The 24,061-nt window shown below is 36.6% G+C and overlaps 2 protein-coding genes across 3 annotated transcripts in view; one reads left to right on the top strand and one right to left on the bottom strand.

Annotated features, from left to right (window-relative positions):
* Positions 1 to 24,061, bottom strand: part of LOC145694414 (phospholipase B1, membrane-associated-like) — a 449,404-nt gene that overhangs the window by 194,939 nt on the left and 230,404 nt on the right. The window lies entirely within an intron of this gene.
* The window catches only part of LOC145665537 (phospholipase B1, membrane-associated-like), a 73,231-nt gene that overhangs the window by 31,889 nt on the left and 17,281 nt on the right, over positions 1 to 24,061 (top strand). The window contains exons 4-5 of the mRNA XM_081732841.1: positions 13,051 to 13,277; positions 19,311 to 19,476. Coding sequence (XP_081588967.1) covers positions 13,051 to 13,277; positions 19,311 to 19,476 — 393 coding nt within the window. The remainder of the gene's footprint in view (positions 1 to 13,050; positions 13,278 to 19,310; positions 19,477 to 24,061) is intronic.

Here is a 24,061-nt window from a genome sequence, read left to right as displayed (position 1 = left end):
GCTGAAAGAAATTGTTTCCAACTGGTTGAAGACACAGGCGGCAAACTTCTATGAAAAAGGTATACAAAACCTTGTGCCACGCTATGACAAATGCCTGCAAAATTTCGGCAGTTATGTGGAAAAGTAGTTTAAGAGTTGTAGAATTTTGTGCAATAAATAATTTTTCTGTATCTGTACACAATTTAATTTTATTACCAAACGGAACTTACTTTCTGGACTGCCTCGTAGTACAGATTTTGAATAATGCTTACAATTTTATGTAGATTTGGAGATTTTCAAATGATGGGGCCCTTTATCATACGTTTCTATTCATTACTTTCAATACATTGTTCCTTTGATCCACTGTGTACGCATATATGATCCACTGTGTACGATGGTGGTACACAGTGAATCACTTTACAAGCATTAGCGTTAACTGTAACTGTAAGATACAGAGCAGCGCTACAAATTAATAAATTACTTACGAATGTAGTGGAGACATGTGCCCATGTTCTACACTAAACAAATTCCAGTAATACTTACATTAAACGGATTTATGCCGAAAGTTTTAAAAATTGATCCACTGTGTACTACCTTCCCCTATATATATATATATATATATATATATATATATATATATATATATCACTCCTCAGCACCAAACATAGTTGGTTTCATGCGATAATATCATCCTCACAACTTTAAATTTTCAATGTTAAATATCATGGACTTAGTTTCTCAAATGTCAAGCAAACATAGGAAATTTTGTGTCACTACCATATGCGAAATTTCACATTGAGAGTACAGACTTCTGTTAAGGAAACAAATCACTACAAATTATATATTAGTAATTCAGCTCATTCAATAACAATACGCAGATGCCATCTGATAAACTGTGTATAAATTTCTTTTAGTGAACTCTGCATAGGAACGATTTCTATTGTCGGACATAGTTTAGAATTCAATTTCAGTTCTGGAAAATTTAGTTTTGGAAATACTGTATATGTATAAGGTAAGCGCAGGTAAATACGCCATTTTAAGAGTGTTTTTTTTATGACTTAATTTTCGTCAAACACAAAGAACATGTGTGTTGCAGAGTAGCCTTTTCCGTGTGCACAAAAATTGTAGCAATGATGGCGACTCACTTCTATTTTGTACCCAAGGTAAAAGAAAATAGTGTTACAAAGTTGCGTATTTACCAACACGTGTCGGTAGTTACACCAAGTCTACGATACTACTAGAAACCTTTAATAAATCTTGCAACTGCTTACATTGTCTGTATTGTACGAACTCAAATAATACTACACAACATAGCTGAAGCAAAAAGTAAAATAACTGAAGTGCAAGATGAAGATAAAACAATAAAATGTAAAAATTACAGGTACAATCTCCAAAATTAAAGTGAAGTTTCAAACTCGAAAGATTTAGTCCATTAGAAGATAAACAAACAGTGTCACTGTACTGTGACATAAAAAAAAAAAAACTCGGGTCGGTTCACTCTGGTTTCTTTTGGTCGGGCCAATCGGGTCAGCTCGGGTCGGGTTGTCGGGTCGGGTCAGTCAATTCGTGTCAGGGGTGGGGTCGGGTCGGTCTTCAACACATATAATTTCCACGAAAATTACGATATACCACGGTTTATACCTCATTGGACTTCAATAAAACATTTTCAATGATGTGTACACCATGTCACCATTTTTGTATGTGGGAATTTCTAGAGGGATTTTGTGGGTATTTGATGGAGTGTAGATTCCTGTGTGTGTGTGTGTGATACCTTACAGGATACAAGATGTCGAGGAAGTGTGTAAATAAACCGGACAATTTCTGTTATGTATGTGGGGAGCTGATATTTAAATCATAACCTTTATTTTTTACTCCACTTGTGAGGAAGTGTTATCAGTTATATTTTGGTTGCTGTGTAGGAGACCAGGATAAGAACTGGGTTCCTCACTACATTTGTTGTACTTGCGTGAAACGTCTGACTGGGTGGGCAAATGGTGGACTAAACATGAACTTCGCAGTACCGATGATCTGGAGGGAACCAAAAGATCATTCTTCAGACTGCTACTTTTGTATGACACAGATAAAAGAAATAAGCAGTAAATCTAACCACCCAGTACAGTGGCTGGCCAGTACCCTAATTTGCCATCAGCAATTAGGCCAGTTCCAAACAGTACAGAATTACCTGTACCAGTACCTCCGCCTCATCTTACGGTAAATAAGGATTACGTACTTGAGGCAACTATTGAAGTTCCAAATGAAGAAGATGATCCTACTTATGTAGGAAGCACATCTACATCGGATCCCCATCTGATAACTCCGGGTGAACTAAATGACCTCGTACGGGATTTAAAACTCTCCAAGACACAGACAGAACTTCTTGATTCTAAACTTAAGGCTGGAATTTTGCTCCATCGTGACACTAAAGTGTGTATTTTTCGAAACCTTCATACAGAGTTTCAAAACTATTATTCTCAAGAAAATGATTTAGTGTATTGTAATAATGTCTGTGCTGTGATGGATATACTTGGACATGCACATATAAGTACAGAGTGGAGATTGCTTATTGACTCTTCGAAAACTATTTTGAAGGCTGTCCTTTTGCACAATGGCAACAAATTTCCTTCAGTGCCTTTGGCTTATGCAACTAATATGAAGGAAACCTATGAAAACATCGAAATTGTGTTAGAAACAAATCAGTATGAGAAATACAAGTGGACCGTTTGCTGTGATTTACAAGTCATTTCTTTGTTAATGGGTTTGCAGCTTTGTTATACGAAATATTGTTGTTTCCTCCGAATGAGAGAGCAGGAACAAAGCGGAACATTACATCAAGAAAGAATGGCCAAAGCATGTATTAACTCCTGGACAGAAAAATGCTGTTTATTCCTCACTGGTGAGCCCTGATTAGATAATTCTACCTCCTCTTCACATAAAGTTGGGGCTCTTAAAAAACTTTGTTAGGGCAATGGACAAAAGTAATGCAGGATCTTGTTACCGCAAGGAAAAAATTCATCGGGTTAGTGACGCTAGGGATTTTTGTAGACCCCCAAATAAGATGTTTGATTCGTGACAAAAAATTTGAGGATCCCTTATCTCTGGTTGACAAAGCAGCTTGGTGTCCATTTAAATGTTTAACAGAGAATTTTTTAGGAAACAAGAAAGCCCCAAATTACCGTGAAATGGTGAGTGATTTCCGGCAATCATTCAATGAAATGGGTTGCAACATGTCCCTTAAAGTTCACTTTCTAGACTCCCACCTGTATTTCTTTCCTGAAAACCTTGGTGCTGTTAGTGATGAGTAGGGGGAACATTTTCATCAGGACATTTCCTCCATGGAAAAGAGATACCAGTGACAGTGGAGTTCAAAAATGCTAGCTGATTACCGTTGGACACTTAAAAGAGATGTTCCAGAAACCAAACACAGAAAAAAAATGAAATGAAATCTTTAAGTTTTACGTCCCACGGTTATGCCGGTGAGGCTAAAGGAGACGGTGATAATGAGAGACGAATGAAAATTGTGGAATGAATAAAGTGGGAGAAAACAGGAGAATCCCGAGAAAACCCACGAGCACGGTGTTTGTCCACCACAAAGTTCACTTGGCGGGGGCTGGGATCGAACCCGGGACCCCAAGCACCAGAGGTGAACGCTCTACCACTGAGCCACCGCGCGCCCCGAACCAAACACAGAAGAAAGTCGACAACTAAAACATATTAGTTGAGGTAAGTATGTGTCCATTTATTAAGAAGATACCACTCACTTCGTTTGTATTATTTAATAAGTAGATATAAAATTGTGACACGGTGTGTACATCATTGAAAATATCTTTTATTTCAAATCCAATAAGATATAAACCGTGCTTATATTGTAATTTTCGTGGAAGTTATATGTGATTTTATCTGCACTAATGAATATTGTAAAATGAACAGTACACATAGCATATTTTTTTTATATAAATATGTTTATTTCTCTAGATAGAATAATGCTATTCTTATGAAACTTAGAGGGCTTACTAAGTATAAATCAAGCTAACATACAATATAATTTGTGCGTTTATATACCTAAGGTACCCAAGCTACAAGTATGAAAATGGTTTTAAATAAAAGAAAAAAGAAAAAGAAAATAAATTTGAGAGGAAATTTTCCGAAAACACCTCTGTCACGGGAAAACTGAGGGTGATGGAGAAAAACTGAACAGATTCGAATTCTACGTGAAAAGTTCTATTAGAATCAGGCATTTTCTTCCGTATGCCAGAGAAAAAGATTTTTTTTTTTGACTAGTGTAATAGGTACCATTTTCAAACTCAACAACAATTATTCAAACCGGTTAACGTTGATCGCAGATATTAAAAATACTCACATCCGTATATTATTTATTACAAACGAAAATCTTACCTGCAGATTTCTGCAGAAACGATGTATAAACGATCGCGACAATTTGTGGTTCAATCGAACATGGTGGGGCTAGCACTTAGACAACTCCCCCTTTTTTCGTTCTGTCCACGCACCTGATAGCGTAGAAAAAAAACTTTCGCCTGCGCATTACTGCTCAAACGATGTACAAACAATTGAGATAATTTTCTTTTGAATCGGACGTAAGGAGGTACTACCAATTAGGCAGCCTATACTTTGTTATCGTTTTGGCGCGCACGCAATTATGTACAAACGAAACTTTTGCCTGCAAATTTCTGTACAAAACCGTACAAACAAGTGCGACAGTTTGTGGTTGAATTCGACATGGTGGGAGGGCTATCAATTAGAGAGCCCATAGTTTGTTATCGTTTTGGCGGGGCCACATTTATGTGCAAACGAAAATTTCAGCTCCACATTTATGTACAAAGGCGTAAAAACAAGTGCGACAGTTTGTGGTTGAATTGAACATGGTGTGAAGGCTACCATTTAGACAGACCCCCCCTTTGTTTTCGTTCTGGCGGCGCCCCTAATTGTGTACAAACGAAACTCTCCCCTGCACATTTCTGTATAACTATATTCAAACGATTGCGACAATTTGTGCTTAAATTGGACATGGTGGGGGGCTACCATTTAGACAGCCCCCACTTTGTTTTCGTTCTGGCGTCGCCCCTAATTGTCTACAAACGAAAATTTCGCCTGCATATTTCTGTACAAACGATGTACAAACGATTGCGACAATTTGTGATTGAATTGAACGTGGTGATTGGGCTATCACTTAGAAAGCCCCCACTTTGTTTTCGCCTTGGCGGCGCCCCTAATTATGTACAAACGAAACTTTCGCATGCACATTTCTGTACAAACGATGTAGAAACGATTGCGACAATTTGTGATTGAATTGGACATGGTGGGGGGCTATCACTTAAACAGCCCCCACTTTGTTTTCGTTCTGGCGGCGCCCTTAATTATGTACAAACAAAAATTTAGCCTGCACATTTTTGTACAAACGATGTAGAAACGATTGTGACAATTTGTGATTGAATTGGAAATGGGGAGGGGGCTACCATTTAGACATCCCTCACATTGTTTTCGTTCTGGCTGCGCTCCTAATTATGTACAAACGAAAATCTCGCCTGCACATTTCTGTACAAACGAGCTACAAACGATTGCGACAATTTGTGCTTGAATTCGACATGGTGGGGGGCTATCTCTTAGACAGCCCCCACTTTGTTTTTGTTCTGGCGGCGCCCTTAATTATGTACAAAGGAAAATTTAGCCTTCACATTTTTGCACAAACGATGTAGAAACGATTGCGACAATTTGTGCTTGAATTCGACATGGTGGGGGGCTATCTCTTAGACAGTCCCCACTTTGTTTTCGTTCTGGCGGCGCCCCTAATTGTGTACAAACAAAAATTTGGCCTGCACATTTCTGTACAAACGATGTAGAAACGAATGCGACAATTTGTGATTGAATTGGACATGGTTGGGGGCTACCACTTAGACAGCCCCCACATTGTTTTTGTTCTGGCGGCGCCATTAATTGTGTACAAACGAAAATCTCGCCGGCACAGTTCTGTACAAACGATGTAGGAACGATTGCGACAATTTGTGATTGAATTTGACATGGTGGAGGGGGTACCATTTAGACAGCCCCCACTTTGTTTTCGTTCTGGCGGCGCCATTAATTGTGTACAAACGAAAATCTCGCCTGCACATTTCTGTACAAACGATGTAGAAACGATTGCGTCAATTTGTGATTGAATTGGACATGGTAGAGGGGATACCATTTGGACAGGCCCCACTTTGATTTCGTTCTGGCGGCGCCCCTAATTGTGTACAAACAAAAATTTCGCCTGCACATTTCTGTACAAACGATGTAGAAACGATTGCGACAATTTGTGATTGAATTGGACATGGTGGACGGGCTAATATTTAGACAGCCCCTCACTTTGTTTTCTTTCTGGTGGCGCCATTAATTGTGTACAAACGAGAATCTTGCCTGCATATTTCTGTACAAACGATGTAGGAACGATTGCGACAATTTGTGATTTAATTGGACATGGTGGAGGGTCTACCATTTAGACAGCCCGCACATTGTTTTCGTTCTGGCGGCGCCCCTAATTGTGTACAAACAAAAATTTTGCCTGCACATTTCTATACAAAGGTGTAGAAACCATTGCGATAATTTGTGATTGAATTGGACATGGTGTCGGGGGCTAACATTTAGACAGTCTCCCACTTTGTTTTCGTTCTGGCGACGCCCCTAATTGTCTAAAAACGAAAATTTTGCTTGCAGATTTCTGTACAAGCGATTGTGACAATTTCTGATTCAATTGGACATAGTGGGTGACTACCACTTAGACAGCCCCCACTTGTTTTCGTTGTGGCGGCGCCCCTAATTGTGTACAAACGAAAATTTGGCCTGCATATTTCTGTTCAAGCGATGTAGAAACGATTGCGACAATTTGTGATTGAATTGGACATGGTGTCGGGGGCTAACATTTAGACAGTCCCCCACTTTGTTTACGTTCTGGCGACGTCCCTAATTGTCTAAAAACGAAACTTTTGCTTGCAGATTTCTGTACAAACGAAGTACAAACGATTACGACAATTTGTGATTGAATTGGACATGGTAGGGGGCTACCACGTAGACAGCCCCCACTTTGATTTCCTTCTGACGGCGCCTCTAATTGTGTACAAACGAAAATTTCGCCTGCACATTTGTGTACAAACGATTGAGACCATTTCCGATTGAGTCTGATAAGGGGTGAGGCTGTCTAAATGGACGTCCCCTTTTCACCTCAACTGTAATTAAATTCTTCCTCGAAAAAATCTGTAATCAACACTGTCAGTAGCTACGTCCTCGACTAATATACTTTTACAAGTACAGCTTTATTTTCGTATATTTTTCAACAGTTAACCAATTTAAAACTATCGCAAACAAGAATATGTAGTCAACTTGTTAAATACTTCGCTCCGTAGGAACCCGTTCAGCGCGTGCAACAAGCAAAAACAACATGTTTGGTGTCTCATAAATGACAAAGAAAAAAAAGAAAAGCAAAAGCAGCACGGCAGTGCCTTATCGCAGTCAGAGCTGACAACATAGTTTCGGTCGTCACATACGCCAATGGACCTACAAGCGGTGTACTAGAGTTATACAGTTACAATATAATACGTTGTGCCACAGTAGCGCTACAGGCGGAATGTGCACGAACTACAAATGAATATGGTTCTTACAAGTATCAGTCACTGTTGAACCCTCTTTACGTTCTACACATCCTTTTTTTTCCCACTTTTTGACCTTCACAAGCAGAAGTACCAGGCTTTCCGAGTTCACAACCATAAACTGTTTGTGTACAGAGTACGTTTTCAGTTCTTCGAATGACTCTGCGCGCGAAGAACAGGGGTGATGATCGGGCAACCGAATACGGCAGTCAGAAACACCCGGTTGCAATAATAAATGTAAAATAGAGCCTTGACAATGCCGTGAGGATGAATATATATATATATATATATATATATATATATATATATATATATATATATATATATATCGTGGTCATACAAGTAGTTGATGGAGAAATGATCCCAATAAATTCATTCAAATTGCAAACATTCCATATATATCAATGATTTTTTTTTTAAAAAAAAAAAGAAAAACATTGGTACTGTTCAGTCTTTGAAAAAGACGAAAGTGGGTTAAGTACTGATCCCTTAAGCCCCTATTCTACAACTGCTCTGCAGTTCGAAAATGTTATTATTACCCTTGTTTACTTTCATTTTTAATATTCCCACACAAACAGCTACTTGCGTGTGTCTCTTCACTCTTCTCATTTTTGTACCTTCATTCTCACCGTCGCGTCGTGATAAATCCGATTGGGTAGAAAAGCGGGATTAATTAAGGAAATTCATCTCCATCAAAACGCTGAACACACATTTCACAGTTTCACCGTTTCTGATTTTGAAAACGGCCATGCGTACACTATAAGTCCTTACTCGGCACCTTGTGTATCACATCATCATTAATAAATCATATTTAGGGATGCGCACGAGACGAGTCGAGACAGGATTTTCCTGACAAAATTCGAGTCGAGACACTTCTCTTCCATTAGAAAAATATACATTTTTCGAGTCGAGACATCACTTTTACAGCACATTTTCGAGACGAGACAGCCACAAATCTTGTCTCGTGCGCATCCCTAATCATATTATATATTTTTTAAAAGTAAGAATAAAATCGTGTGACACGTGTTGAAAAACTTGTTTTGCAAGCGGAGCGAGCAAGAAAATTTTTAACAAATCTACGAGAGTCATTTAACTCGAAGTGGCAACATAGTTGTGAAATGGAATGTAACGAATCACTCACCTCAAGAAGCTTACAGTCCTTTGGTGTAGTCTCCGCCAGCCTGTTGAATCCTTTGCCAGATATCTGGTAACCGTTGAATACCTGCCAAAGCTCCACTTTGTGAGAGGGTGTTGATAGTGTGCCCTAAGTCACGAACAGTGTTGGGAATGTCTTTGAAACGTTTGCCACTGAGAGGTTCTTTCATTTCTGTGAAAAGATCAAAATCGCAGGCGGGCGGGTATGGCTCCAGTACCTCCCAACCCCATCGTCGTAACAGAGTCTGTACTGGATTGGTTGTATGACATCTGGCATTGTCGTGTAGGAGAATGGTCCAGACTCCAGGAGGTGTGGACGTTTGAGCCGCAATACTGGTCGCAAATGGTGACTGAGGTATGAAGCACAGTATGCACCATTGACGGCAACGCCTGGTGGAACTTGATGTGACAGGATAATGCCTTCGTGGTCGTATGACATTATCATGATCTCCGTCACGTTTGTTGGCTCTTACCTAAGGTTTTTCGGTAGTGAAGATTATGGGTGGGACCATTCACTCGATTAACGTTTCAATTTTTCAGGCTCGTAGGATCTTCCTCACGTTTCGTCACATGCAATAATGCGGTGCAAAAAGTCATCACCTTCCTCATTGTAATGTTGAAGGTGTAAGCGCGCACATTTCCACCTATGCCACTTTCGAACCTCGGTCAGAGCATGGGATACCCATCTGTATGCAATTTTCTGCATGTCAAGATCTTGTTTTAGCATGCGGAACACTGATTCGGAAGAAATGTTCAGCTCTTGCGCCAATTCATTACAAGTCCAGCTCCGATCACCATCAAGCAGTGTTCGTAGTCTTGCAAGATGAATTTCGTCCATAGCTTTTCGCATATGCCTTCCACCGTGCATTTTGTCTCTTGACTGTCGTCCAGCCTGAAATGCTGCAACCCACCTCGCCACTGTCCGATACGGTAGAGCAGCTTCACCACAGGCCTCCACTAATCCTCTATGAATCATCCTAGCATTTCGCCCTCGTGCCACCTGGAATTCATAAACACACTCTGTTTTGCACGCGTGAACATTGCGTTATGGCGTTATTTCACACAACAATCACTTTAACAATGTCTACTCGCCACACACCGTAATATGGGACCGTAGCAGCGTTGAACTGACTCTTACAAGCCCACGGGAAGCACTACGTTCGTCATTTGTCTCCTGCCCACACGACACTCCAATCGTAATAGTGTTGCCAGTTCGAGTTAAATGACCCTCGTTATATCTTTGCAAACCGACAATATTGATTTAATAAGCTCCACGTCATTTACTCATTTCCCAAACTTTCCGTTTCTTCTTGCTCGTTTGGCGTCCTCTTCCTATCAGCGCCCGGGGCAACTGCCCCGCTCGCTCCCCTAGCTACGGCTCTGGAAATCTAGTTTTGTTTATGCTGAAAGTAAATAGTATGGCATATTAGTTATCTGAAAGTGATATTGAGGAAGAACATTCAAAGTATGTAAAAATATTGTTGCATACTTTAACTAGCTCTTTTTGTAGTTTTCAATTATTTTAGTTTGTTTAGTGTAAAATAATAGTAGAATACTATTTTTTTTTTTTTTCAAGAAGAAAATATCAATTTAAGTATATACATTTTAAACCCCCTCTTGGTGTGCGGAGAATTAACGCTTTCAAATTCTGGACTTCTCTTCGATATTGTCAACACTAAAGTGATTGATTTAATACTGCTGAGTGCCAGTTCAAAACCTAATAAAAGTATATATTATTCAAACACAAAGTCGAGTCACTGGTTTGAGTTCCACGTTAACAATGCTACCATGTTTTTTTCTTTTTTCGGAAAATTTAAGTGGTGTAAGGATTAAAATACATCATCACTAATTGCACATCTTATGCAATTTTTATAACTATTGAAACAAACATTTTCAGTGTCTGTCGGAAGTGATATTTCTGATTGTAATTTAATTTTTTATCAAGAACTAGCATTGATTACTCACTTTACTGGGTTAAACTTAAAAAAAAAAAAAAAAATTAAGTGCACAACTGTGTATCTCATGTGTTTCGTACTCATGACACCGAAAACTATGGATTAGACACTAATATTGGTAGTTTTCGATTATTTTTATATATTTTCCCCTCTCCCAAGTTTTAGAGCTGAATTTGGATTTAAACAGCATCGGAAGTGTCACTGTTTTTCTCAGCAACCGAGAAACCCAGGTACGACAATAATATCAGTCATTTCTGATCATTTTTAAATATCTCCCCCTTCCCCTCCCGTAAGTTGAATCATCAAAGTGATATGATAAAAGCCATCTCAGGTTCGAATCTTATCCGTATTGAAAATTTGATTGAAATTGATCGGGTGTTTCAAAAGTTCTTAAGTCACAAACATAATTACTTTCAATTTTATAATATAGAAAGTATAAATTATGTAATGATTAGACTTCCAAATTTAAATTTCTTGTGCTTATTTGTTTATTTAGTCAGGTGACCTTCAATGTAATGTACCTAATTTTACTTTAATTGTTCAGTACAAAATGATTATTTTACACGTACCATACAAAGAGAATCGCTTCACCTCAGGCTGGTTTCCGAGACACAGTGAATGAATCCTCAAAAGTGTGTCCTACTCCTGAGCTTATGACCAAAGACTGGGTTAGGTTTCTTCTAGTAAAGACGTATTTGTTTCTCCTCGGTGCATATTAATATTGGCGTACTGTACAATTCGTTCTAGCACGGATTTCAAACACTATTCTTATGTCATTGCTGCCGAGACCAACAGCACCTGCTATATGAATGGATGTATTATTATTCTGGAATATGATATCATTGCACGGAAACAACAATTGGACAATAGGATACATATGATCCCTTCAAGTGACGACATAGTCGCAGACATTGACGCGACTGCTATCAGCAGATGATTCACTACAAGAGATTGCGGCCCAAGGCAACCACAGAACCAGCGCCATTTTTTAACAGCTGGGTTGTGATACTGCTGGTGATACGCTTCTTTAGGTGTCTTCTACAGATAAATACGCCCTGTGATTTGAGGTTGAAATAAACGATGACTCATCCGTCCACATAAAACATTTCCAGGTATCAACTGTCTACGTTGCATGCTTGTGGCACCACTGCCATCATGCTAAAGCGTTATAGTGCCTTCTAAGCGGTTTCGCTAATGTAATAGGCCTATGTTGTATGCCCCATATGTTCATGTCATGTAGCTCACGGTGGACTGTAATTCTCTACATACGCTGTGGGAGATGCAACTTGAGTTTCTCTGTTACTTGCACCACAGTCACAGGATGGTTCTGAGTGACAAATCCGCTTTAATGCTGGGAGAACGAGTTTTTATCTTACCACTATTCCTCTTCAACAATTTAGTTTTGCCATGAGTTTTGTTGGTCGCCATTGCTTTCGACACTATCCATTACGGTACATCCAATGCACTTTCCAATTTCGTTACGGTCACACCACATTACCAAGTGACAACGATTTGCCCTCTTTGGACATCAGAGAGGCTCAGTTCAGCTCAGTTCAGTTCATATGCAATTCTGCTGCTCCTTACGTAGTGCGTAGTTTGCACTAACACAGCACCACCAATAACCTGGCTCTGCGATCGCCGCCTGATCGTTGTCAATTTATACATCTGACATATTTCCAACAAATGTTTCCATTAAATTGTTTATATATATATATATATATATATATATATATATATATGTATGTATATGTGTGTGTGTGTGTGTTGCGCTTGATTATGTAGCGAGAGTATGAGGAAGGTGGCAAGTCTGTTGGATATGTTGCGAGGAACAGTGTCGAAAGTAGGGACAACCTGCAAATCTTACGGCAAAACGACATCAGCGAAGAGGAACAGTGGTCAAAAAGAAACCTTCAGTGATAGATCAAGCCGATTATGACCAAACTGAAAAACTATTTTTCTCCTTAACAAACCCTAGCACATAATGATAAGGATTTAAAACTCTGTGCGCTGACAGCACGATTATCTTTCGGGAGTTGAGTGTACGGTCCTTACTTTCACGACAGGTGATTAGAAATCCTGCCCGAGTTTTTTTCTTTTGTTCTTCCTCAGTCTCACCAGGCGAATGATGTGGTGTCATTAAATATGGATTCTGAACTACTTTTATGATAAATTGTATACAATAGTTTTGCAAATGTAGCTCTATGTAAAACATCTTAAATAAATTAAAAGCGTCTAATGCTGAATATATTAATTATGCTTTATTATCTCTGAAATGTATTTTTATTAGCTGAGAAAAATAATATACTTCTTTTTTAATTGTTTATCAGGAGGACAAGGCTCATGGAGTACGGTGCACACGCTTCCTAACATTATAAAAGAATTTAATCCTGATTTGATTGGATATTCGTTAGGAGATTCCAGTTTTTATAGTCGGAAATCCCAGTTCAATTTGGCCTTTATCGGAGCAGGAGTTAAACACATTCTTCCACAAGCTAAAGCGTTGCTTAGAAGACTACAACTTGACAGAGATGTCAATATGGAGAGACATTGGAAGGTAAAGTGTTCTTATTCAATATTAGCAACTAATTATTGATTTAAACAGCATTAGACTTAAACAGTATTAAACAGTAGTAAACAGCATTAGCACAAGTAATGGAAGTCTTGTAGAGAGGATATATACGAGGTATATGACGGTTTGTAGACACCAGAGTAAAAACGATAAGAAATAATGAAAAACGTTTTCCTAATATAGATTCAGTATCTCAAAAGTAGAATCCACTTCCGCCGTTATCCCTTTCTTTCAATCAGAAGTGGTAGAAATGTTAATATGTGTTTCAATACTAATTGCAATAAAGCAAAAACTCATAAGAAATAATGAAAAACATTTTCCTAATATAGATTCAGTATCTCAAAAGTAGGATCCACTTCCGCCGTTATCCCTTTCTTTGAATCAGAAGTGGTAAAAATGTTAACATGTGTTTCAATACTAATTGCAATATAAAGCAAAAAACCGTGAGATAATGAGAAACATTTTTCTAATATAGATTCAGTGTCTCAAAAGTAGGATCCACTTCCGCCGTTATCCCTTTCTTTGAATCAGAAGTGGTAGAAATGTTAACATGTGTTTCAATACTAATTGCAATATAAAGCAAAAAACCGTAAGAGATAATGAGGAACGTTTTCCTAACATGGATTCAGTAACTCAAGAGTAGGTTCCATTTCTCCGTTATCTCTCCATCTGAATCAGAAGTGGTAGAAATGTTAATATGCGTTTTCAATATTAATTTCAACAGAGCAAAAAACAGTAAATGATATTAAGAAACAAGTTTTAGATGCGAATTTAACATTTCCACAATAGAACTGCCCTTTTATGCCCATATCACTACTTAAATCGAAATGGGTTGAAATTCACTGTAACTTCCGGTTCAATTTTGATTTTAATAAATTAAAAGTAGTGATAAATAGCGTGAAACGTGTTTCTTTTAAATATTAATTTACTGTCTCATTGAAAGGTTAACTCTAATTTACTCTAATCTACTTTCTCAGTCCTGACTCTAATACTGTACTGAAATAGGAAATAGTAAAAAATCTACTACCATTTTCGGTTTCAATATCCATTCCTATAATGGAAAAAAGTAAAAGATAGCGCAAAATGGTTTCCTTGATATGAATTTAGTGTCACAAGAATAGGTCCAACATTAACCTTATTTCCTCTAGTCAAGCCAAAAGTTGAAGCACCGTCGCTTTTAGTCTTCAAATTAGATTTTCATAGCGCAAAAACTGTAAGATATAGAGAGAATTAGTTTTTTGGCATAGATTCAGCACTGTAAGAGAAAGTTCCGTCTTCCTCCTCATCGTCAATTGAAGGTTTGATTAATATAATAATCACTGGTGGTTAGAATAATGAACCTGGATACTTAGGGAGCCTATCACATTTTTACAATGTAAAAAGAAGCTCATTTGTTTACTGGTAGTTTCAGGAACAGTTGCGAAGTAATTTTCAAAATTGAAATTTAATCAAAAGTTAAATATGGAAAATAAACCTAAGGACCTATATCAGTATCTGTCTTGTGAAAGTGAGGAAAAACAGTTATAAAAATCTCCGGATGTGTCTTTGATCCTAATTTATAACCTCCTGATTGCAAGTCGAATTATGAATCTTCGCTACCCTTATACCAACTTTTTCTGAAAGTGCTCAATGAGAGAGAAATTAAGATTAAATAATAGTAGTGAGTAAGAGAACAATAGGTCGTTGGTAGAACGCCTCTCTTGTGCGAGAGGTCCTTAATTTGATTACAGACCAATTCAATTTCCGATGGGCAACATCGTGTTTGCGGGCTTTCTCGGGGTTTCCTCGTTTCCTTTCCACATTTTCTTTCCCTACATTTATTTATCATTTACTGTGGTCAATCATTCGCTTCATTTAACCTGAAGGGTTTAACCGTGGGACATAAAACTGAAATTTTGTATTATTTTATTAGAACATAATAAGTTTCTGAATTCCAATTAGAATCCGCAAATAAAATTAAATGATTTGAAAACGTCTTTAATTTTATGTCTTAAATATTCCATATTGTCTAAAGAAAACGAATGATAAACATAAGAGTATAATGAGGAGCAAAAGTAACAACAGAACCCCAGGAAACAATCTTGTCCATCAAAAATGCATGTTGTCAAGAAGTGAACATGAAATTCTTCTAGGGTTACTACATTTTCAAATTTAAAACAAGTATTAATTGTTTACGGTCACATAGAACACGAAATTATCCAAAATAAGGAACACCCTAGTATATATATATATATCAGGACGCAAATTTCAAAGTCAGACGCACTCGCCAATCCAAAAATGATGGTCGCCAGTATCTCTAACGTACAAATTATGAGAGGCCCCTTTCTGGCATTTGGTTTGACAAAATAAGAGATTACATCAGGGTATAACATTTCAAAACCAGACAATCAGATTCAGGATAATCAGTGTTGAATTGGACAACTCATATCAGTGACAATTATTTTCTCACTCTGTCACAATTATTTTCGTGCGAAACAGAAACTGCGCAGAACTGTGAGTTTACGCAGAAACCATTCTTATTAAATAACGGTCGCCAGGCTAAACTTCTAGTCGCCAATGGTGACCGGAAATTTTGCGCCTTATATATATATATATATCTGTGTGTGTGTGGATAGGTGCTGATTGCCACGACTATCGCTGATTGCAAATATGAAGGTGTTGACTGCCACGACGGCGTGCGGACTGTCACGAGCCTGGAAGAAACTGTATTTGGAAAGAGAGGAATTAATCTCTCATACTAAATTTATGATTAGTAATTAATTTAGTAGGGATTAATTTCGTAATCATCACAGCAAATCTATGTGGCATCCTATAAGTTACAAAGTTGCTCACTAAGTGGAACGACATACACTTGGATATTTATAAAGGGATTCTCTTTTCTTTTATACGTACAATTTGCACATTTCATTGTTTATATTAATTGTTTTATTGTATTATTTAATAGATATGATGGTCTGAAGCCAGCTGACAAGGGAAGCTCTGGAGAAAGCACTCGCCTGCAGATAAATAAGCATGTCATTTGAAGGACCAATTCATGCTGATTACAACAGGTAATAAAAACTCCTGTACGTTGAAAACTGTTTGAGATATTCAGCTTGGAAGTTTATATGGGAAAATGAGTGGATGCACGTTTCAATGCGTTAAGTACTTTCTCCCATTGCGAAGCCTGATGGTTTGAACTTGCTATTGCTTGATCACTGGGGTCCATTCACAGACAAATTGTCAATTACAAGTTGCATGACGGATGGCAAAGATGTAATGGTTGAGAAGATACCAAAGAATTGCACACGATTTGTGCAAGCATTTGATTTGTTTTGATTCCGATCAATCAAATATTATGGCAGGAGATTTGTACATAGTATGAAACTTCTTCATTCGGACGTTATAATGTACCAACAAAACAATCAAATAAAGTTTGTGTCCATACGAATCACTTCCGATCACCGCGATACAATGGATTGTTTCAGTTTGCGTTCTACAAGGCAGGTTACGAACAAATTATAGGCCTATAAATTTTGAATCACTTGTCGAATTTGCTTTTTGCTTTGGTTCTGCGAACTGTTCTCTTGACGGATGAGACGCAATTGCACATATAAAATGTTCATGGTACAAGGGAGTCTTTTGCCTGCGTCATTTCTTCATAAAACAGAAGAACAACAGTGATCAATTTTCATCTCTAACCTATGATTATTGTGAACAATGTAATGACTAATTGTATCTAACAAACCCGTTAGTTATTGCGAAGCACTTTTTTTCTGTTACTTCCGATAGCTTTCAATTCGTATGTCAATATTCGTTACTAATTATGTTGTACTTAATGCGTATAAATGCGCATATCCTAATTTTCTCATATAAATTTCCAAGTTGAATATCTCGAACCATTCTCAACCGTACAGGAATTTTATTAGCTTGTCGTAATCACCATGAATAAGGGATTCAAATGGCATGCTTAATTTCTCTGCAGGTGAGTGTTTTCTCCTGAACTTCCCTTGTGAGGGACAGTCAGCAGTGCTTTTTTGATGGAACTTTCAAGAGCTGCTCAAAACAATTTGCGCAGCTGTACACAGTTCATGCTGACATAGGGAGTTCAAATGAGAACACATAAATCGTACCAATTTTGTACGCACCGCTCCCTGACAAAACTGAAAGTACACTCATGTCCAAAATTATTGTCGCATATCTATAACTGTCTTCTTGTAAGAATATAATTTGATAATTACTTTGCAGAGTACTTTTAATACTGATACTATGTGTATAATCAGGAAATGTATATTTGTGGTAAATTTCATAGGAAAAGAATTATAAATACGAAAATCATAATGAGTAAAATACAATGTGACTAAATGGACAAGAAAATTTTATTTTCCTTTCATTGTTCTTATTTATTGCTCTTTTGACATGAAATTTACCACATACTTGTCTTTGCCGATTATACACATACTAACATTATAAGAAATACCGGGCGAATTCGTTATCAAATTATATTACTAGAACAACATATTTATAGTCATGCGACAATAATTTTGGACATGAGTGTACATACAGAGACCTATTTTCTTTGTTAGGAGTTGGTCTGAACAACACGATCCTAAGGTTCATCATGTTTCTTTCATGCTTCTTGGCGTCCGGTAATGTTACGTCTAGCAACTTTCTCTCAGGCTCATGGCAGTCAGCACGCCATCGTGGCAATCAGCACCTTGATATTGGCAATCAGCGCCAGTCGTGGCAATCAGCACCAATAATTGACTGTGGCAGTCAGCACCCCACCGTGTGTGTGGTGTATGTTTCTCTCGAATTTCGTGGATTTTCTAACTTTTTTTTCTATCTTTGATCCAGTTGTATTTTAGACTCTCTTCTGAAAATCTAAACAACAAGTTGCAGTGTCACAAAGTATATAAGGTGAAGGATCAGATCTCCTTAACAAGATAAATTTTATTAAGCCTAGGGTTAAACGGCAGGATTTTATCTCAAATTGAAAGAAGTATATTTTTAAAGATAAATGGATATTAGAAAGTAGAAAATATTTAAGTCATTAAATTTATCAAGTAGAAAGTCATTTTAGTTTCATTTTAACGTTATATGTGTACGGACAGATTAATATTATGTATCCTGAGCATTATACTAACTCGTTAATCTCAACAATACCGCGAGTAGTCTATCAACCAAGGATGATATCGATAAAATTACTCTTGTAAAAGTAAATGGGAAACTGGATTTTGATTGTTCCCATCTTGGAATCAACTAGATGGATCATATCCATCAATAAACTCCAATCCTAACGTTTAACCTTCTACACCCTGGCTAAAATTCATGGTAATCCATCAGGAAGTTCTTGAGATCTGTTTCTCCCGGACGAAAAGAAGGACAGATAGAATAAATATCTAAGGAGCTCTTGGTAAACCAAACTTTCTTAGAAATGGCAGTTCTCTCTTCTATTGTAATATTTATAGATCATTGCAAAATACAGCTATTATATGTTCCATACGAAGCATTTCTTTGGAACCCAGCAGAAATGAATGATACTGAAAGAGCTGGCGGAAATATATTGCACACCCGGTGGAAGGCTGTTACAAGTGAAAAATACACATTTGTAGGAACATGAGTGATAAGGTCTGTTATTCTATCAAAATCGTTCCCTGGAGCACTGGTATTTCTGCAATCTAGGAGTTAATTTGTTTAGTTGCGTTTATGCGAAAATACCACCAGATAGAGCTCGCTTCTTTCTATATATTCTCTTTTAAGCGATGATAACTCAAAATTTGCCATTTTTTTTTAAAGTTGTAACACTCTTCCACTGGGCGTTCGATATTATGCTTGACCTATTCATTGACAAAATCACTCCTTTTCGCCGGTCAGTCTATTCCTTTCTACTCCTTTAAACACGTTTTATTCTTCGTGAACAAGGCTCCTAGCAAGAACCGAAAACTTGTAACTGCAAGGAGTTTATAGTTCATAGCGTGTCAGCTGTAAACTTAAATGTTTTGTTGGTATTTATCCCAATATTCTCTTTCTTTTTAGCTTATTACAATGATGATTGGCAGTAACGACATATGTACAGATGTATGTTATATGCGTATGACGCCAGAAGAAGCTATAGAACAGCATCGAAAATATCTCCAAGAAACCCTAGATTTTATCCAAGAGAATATCCCAAGGACTTTCGTCAATTTAATTCTCCTACCCGGTAAGCCATTGTTATGATTTCGTATATGAGTAGGATTTCTTGCTTTTGTCTTTATAGTTTTCAGTATTTCAAATTTGAAAACCAATGAAATTAGATCATTCAAATACAAGGCAACGGAAATGCCTTGACAAATCTCACTACGGTATATAGTCAGTTCACAATGAATTTTCTTACATACACAATAATATTCTTGTTTGAATCTTGCACAAAGTCTTGTTTATTTATGCTACATTTTGAAACAATCGACATTTGAAGATTCCATTTGTGTCACTCTTTGAGAACGTTTTTCTTGCACACTGCAGACTTACTTTGCTTTCCCTTGTCTGTTCTTTGTAGACGGGTAGATCTTTTCGGACATTTTGCGGAACACATTTGATTTTTGTTTCCTTTGGATGGGACGGCCTCCCCTGAAATTTACTGTCTGTTAAAGAGCTTAGCCTAAAGTACACTCGAGCAATCATTAAACGGAATATCAAAAGTGGAATCTTTTTTATTTACTAGTGACGTATGTGCATTCACTACAAGCAACTTCAATAGCATTTGTTACTAAAGGAGAATATCACATCTTTCCTCGAATTTTTCTGCGATATTCCAGGAGAGACTAATCAAGCAGGTCTACATTCCCATATATTCGCTATAATAAGGAATTTTCTTTGGTTGAGGGACACTTACATCTTTTAACCATCTTTCCACTTGTTAAAGGAGTGCAACGTCTGATGATTTGACAACACTTCCACAGTCTTTCCTTGTGATAATAAGGACTTCATTGTCACTGTCAAATCATATATATCAGCTGATTATTTCTTCAAAACTTTCTCCTCTTTAATTGGACATTCATTCGTTCTATTGATTTGCAGTTCCTGTAGCGCGAATTTCCATTTCCTCAGTTTAACTAACAGGCCAAAACTTGTGAAAAAGTCGTCAACTGAAGGACTTGCTCCTCGTGTATTATTATTATTATTATTATTATTATTATTATTATTATTATTATTATTATTATTATTATTATTATTATTATTATTTTTGGTTCGTCACTATTCCATCCTTTACACACGTCCATGCGGGAACCTTTGCTTGACTGTGAACAACACATTGTCCACTGATTGGTTTCGTACGAATGAACTGTTTCAAGAAATACCTTCCGTAGTATCGAACATCTGTTCATCTATACTAAAGTTGGTTGAGATGGCTCTAAATTTTAAGGAACTTTAAATCGGCATATTCATCAAGGGGGCTAATTTTAAATAACTCAGTTTGTAACGCTCCTCACCAATGTTTGACAAACAAGAATTGTCGTTAATACGAGAGGATCCTTTTCTTCTTGTATCAATTTCTGCTCTTAAACGCGTATGCGCCTTGTATCAAGATCTCCATCTTCACACCAGTACATTCGCTGTTGTAATAGTTTATGGTAACCAGAAAAAAGGGTGGGAATCCTGATTAATTTTTCAGACATTGCACTGATAATTCGAAGTCATGATGATCATTTTATGATACATACATAAAAGTTTAACGTGACAAGAGGTCACACAAATTTTCATCAAGTTGCTTTTCAAAAATGTCAACAGGACTCTTACCTGCAAGTTGCTGCTTCATGTCTATTTGGCATGGGGTAGAACTGTCATTAAGAGAGAATACACGACTGTACACAGAGTCATACTTTATCTTTTCTGTCACTTGTTTCCTTGCTTTTGGTTTTAGACGAAATATTGTCACATGTAATTGCTGACATGCATATTTACACATGTTCGAGAACCTTACGTGGAAAATCGTCCTGAATTATATCCTATTTATATTTTCTAAATCAGACACTATAGCCATATTTTCCGAACGGAATTACAACAAGTTGTTCATCATCCATATCGTTGCCATTAAAACAGAACTCAGGGTGAGAAACTTATGTCGACTAATTGCTGCGTGTAGTTTGTAGTGACCCAAGAAAGAACTATGACAAATCAAGCGATTATTTTCAAGCTGTATATTTCCTTATAAAGTTCTATTTTGTAAGGGGATGAAAGTTATGAAACAAGCGATGCATTTTTATTTGAAAAAAGAAAAAAAAAAAGAAAAAATCAAAATTCTGTATTGCATAAAAGTGTTATTTCATAGAAGATGAAGCGCGTTATTATCGCCTGAGATCAACATTATTTTACACACCGTCGCCCAGGATCCCCAGTTGGGGATCATGCCAAATTATAGTGTAAAGAAAATCAGTGTTTGACCTACTTCTCGGTCTTGATGTAGATAAAACAAAAAGACTAACCAAATAAATATAAATAAAAATAAAAGCATATTTAATTATACAAGTGAGCGAACACATTTTAAATTTAAAAACAGAGAGAATCAAACTTTTTTCATTATATTTGTGCATATAACTCGACTAATTATTTTTTAAAAAACGTGTATTTAGATTTTATCATGTAAATGAGATTTTCGATGAGTTCAAGGCCGTTTGGAAAATGCATATATACATACCATGATTTTAGGGCACTAAAATAGGCATAATTCCTAAAATAGGTCTTCATTCAACAGAAGTATTTGTTTGGAAATTCCTTTTTCAAGATCTTTTGCACGACGAACTATTTTTAACCCACACGATATTACACCCTAGTACTAATGCCATTTCACAGAATTTAAAGCTATTATCAAAAAATTACAAAGAAGTGAAAAAAAAAGAACATATGATAATATTAATACTTGCTGGAGTGAATAGAAGGATTATGTAATGAGTAGAAATAAATGACACTATAAGGAGATATGTGTATGTCAACATAAGGTGATAGTAAAGGAAAAGGAAATATTTGTTATACCTAATAATATGTAGGGCAATGTTGTTTATTTATCACAGTTGTATAGAAATAATTCGTGCATATCTTTCTTATGCATGTATATTGACTATTATATTTTTGATAATGTTTGAATATAGTGGTTTTGAGAAGTTTGATAGAGAATCCGCAATAATGATTATTCTTGGTTGCAATAATGATGATAAACTAATGTTAATTGGTTTCATGATTATGTGTGTATGCATAGGTGGCCATAGGCATAGGCGTAATTACGGGATATGCAGAGTGTGCCTTGTACACCTTAAAAAAAGATTTGATTTTTTTTTCTTCAATTATCGATTGTAAAATTTTGTTACCTGTAATTCTTCAATTTCTTGAAATCACTGTATCTGATTTTTAACACACTTAATATTCCAATAAAACGGCACGTGGAAATATCATAGTAAGAGGATGGGCATACATGGATTACCGTTGTCCACACACTTATGAAAAGGTCTACTTTAATATCCTTTGTACACATCTATTTGATTTTTTAAATTATTGTCTTTAATAAATTCTTTAATAATTTCTTTAAAAAAATCTCTAATTATATGATCGGAGTGCAATCTATGGTACACCGTACGCCTAGCTTCAATGGTTCTTTCATAATAGAAAACTCCATCTCCTCATTTCATAATGCTGACACTCCATTAGGAGCAGGACAATACGTTTCACATGTACTCAACTTTGACACGAGAAGAATAACATTCAATGTCCTGTCAATGATGTTTTATCAAAAGTTATATATATCTTCTCTATATATTCGAAATGTTTGAAGGTTTCAATAGAAGAAAACATTACCGATAACAAACATATTTTTAACATTTTTGTTCAATAATAGCATAAAATATTTAAATATGATGCAAAACAAAACATGAGCTAAATTTATTCCACTATCAACACTGTTACAACGAAATTTTGTAGAGAAAAATTGCATTCCACAACTAAATCTTAAGACATAGGTACGGATTGATCATATCTTATCATATAGCTCTCATAAAACTGTTAGAGATAATACAAGTAGTATTCTAATATTTGCATCTAAACGTTGATTTACAGGTATATCATTAACACAATGAATTTTTTAAATCCAAATATGCCAAAAGCAAACTTCTCTATTTTCCAAAATAAACTTCGAAGTAACTCTTTACAGCACAAACTAAGATAGTAAAGCGAAACAAACGATTGCTCTTGTATGAACCTATGAAAACCAAAGATCGGTAATTAGATCCCGCCTAAGGAAGTACCATTTATGTCTTAGGTAAAATTAAGTAATAATAAAATATTTTGAAAAAAAAACTAGTGATGGTAGGAAAATCGAGATATATCAGAAAAAACAACACATTGAAATCTTACGTCAAATAAACTAAGAATACCTTGCTTCTTGCGAAAAATATAATTTGAAATATTAGTGATTCTTATTTCGTGAAAAAAATTGTTTGTTCGGTGACGTGCTTTCGTAGTCACTGCAAAAGCTTTCCGTTGGATTTTTTACATATAGCATACAGCTTAACGTGGAATTCAAGTCACATGAGCTGGCACTGGGAACCATATATGTCGTATGCTAAACATAGTCACGAGGCAGTTAAATATCAACACCGACTGAATATATCAATAGGGCCTACATAAAATATATTGAGTATATACGGTAGGGCAAAACCTAGCGATTACTTCTTTAAAACAAGAAGCATACTCGCAGCACACTTATGTGTATGGAAAAATCTGACATTAGCGGCAACATTGAATGTGTATTCGTATCC

Source organism: Thermobia domestica, chromosome 1 (genome assembly GCF_964235325.1).
Source record: "Thermobia domestica chromosome 1, izTheDome1.hap1.1, whole genome shotgun sequence".
Lineage (NCBI taxonomy): Eukaryota > Metazoa > Arthropoda > Insecta > Zygentoma > Lepismatidae > Thermobia > Thermobia domestica.
Note: the sequence above shows the minus strand (reverse complement) of the source record. Positions and strands in the feature narration are given on the sequence as shown.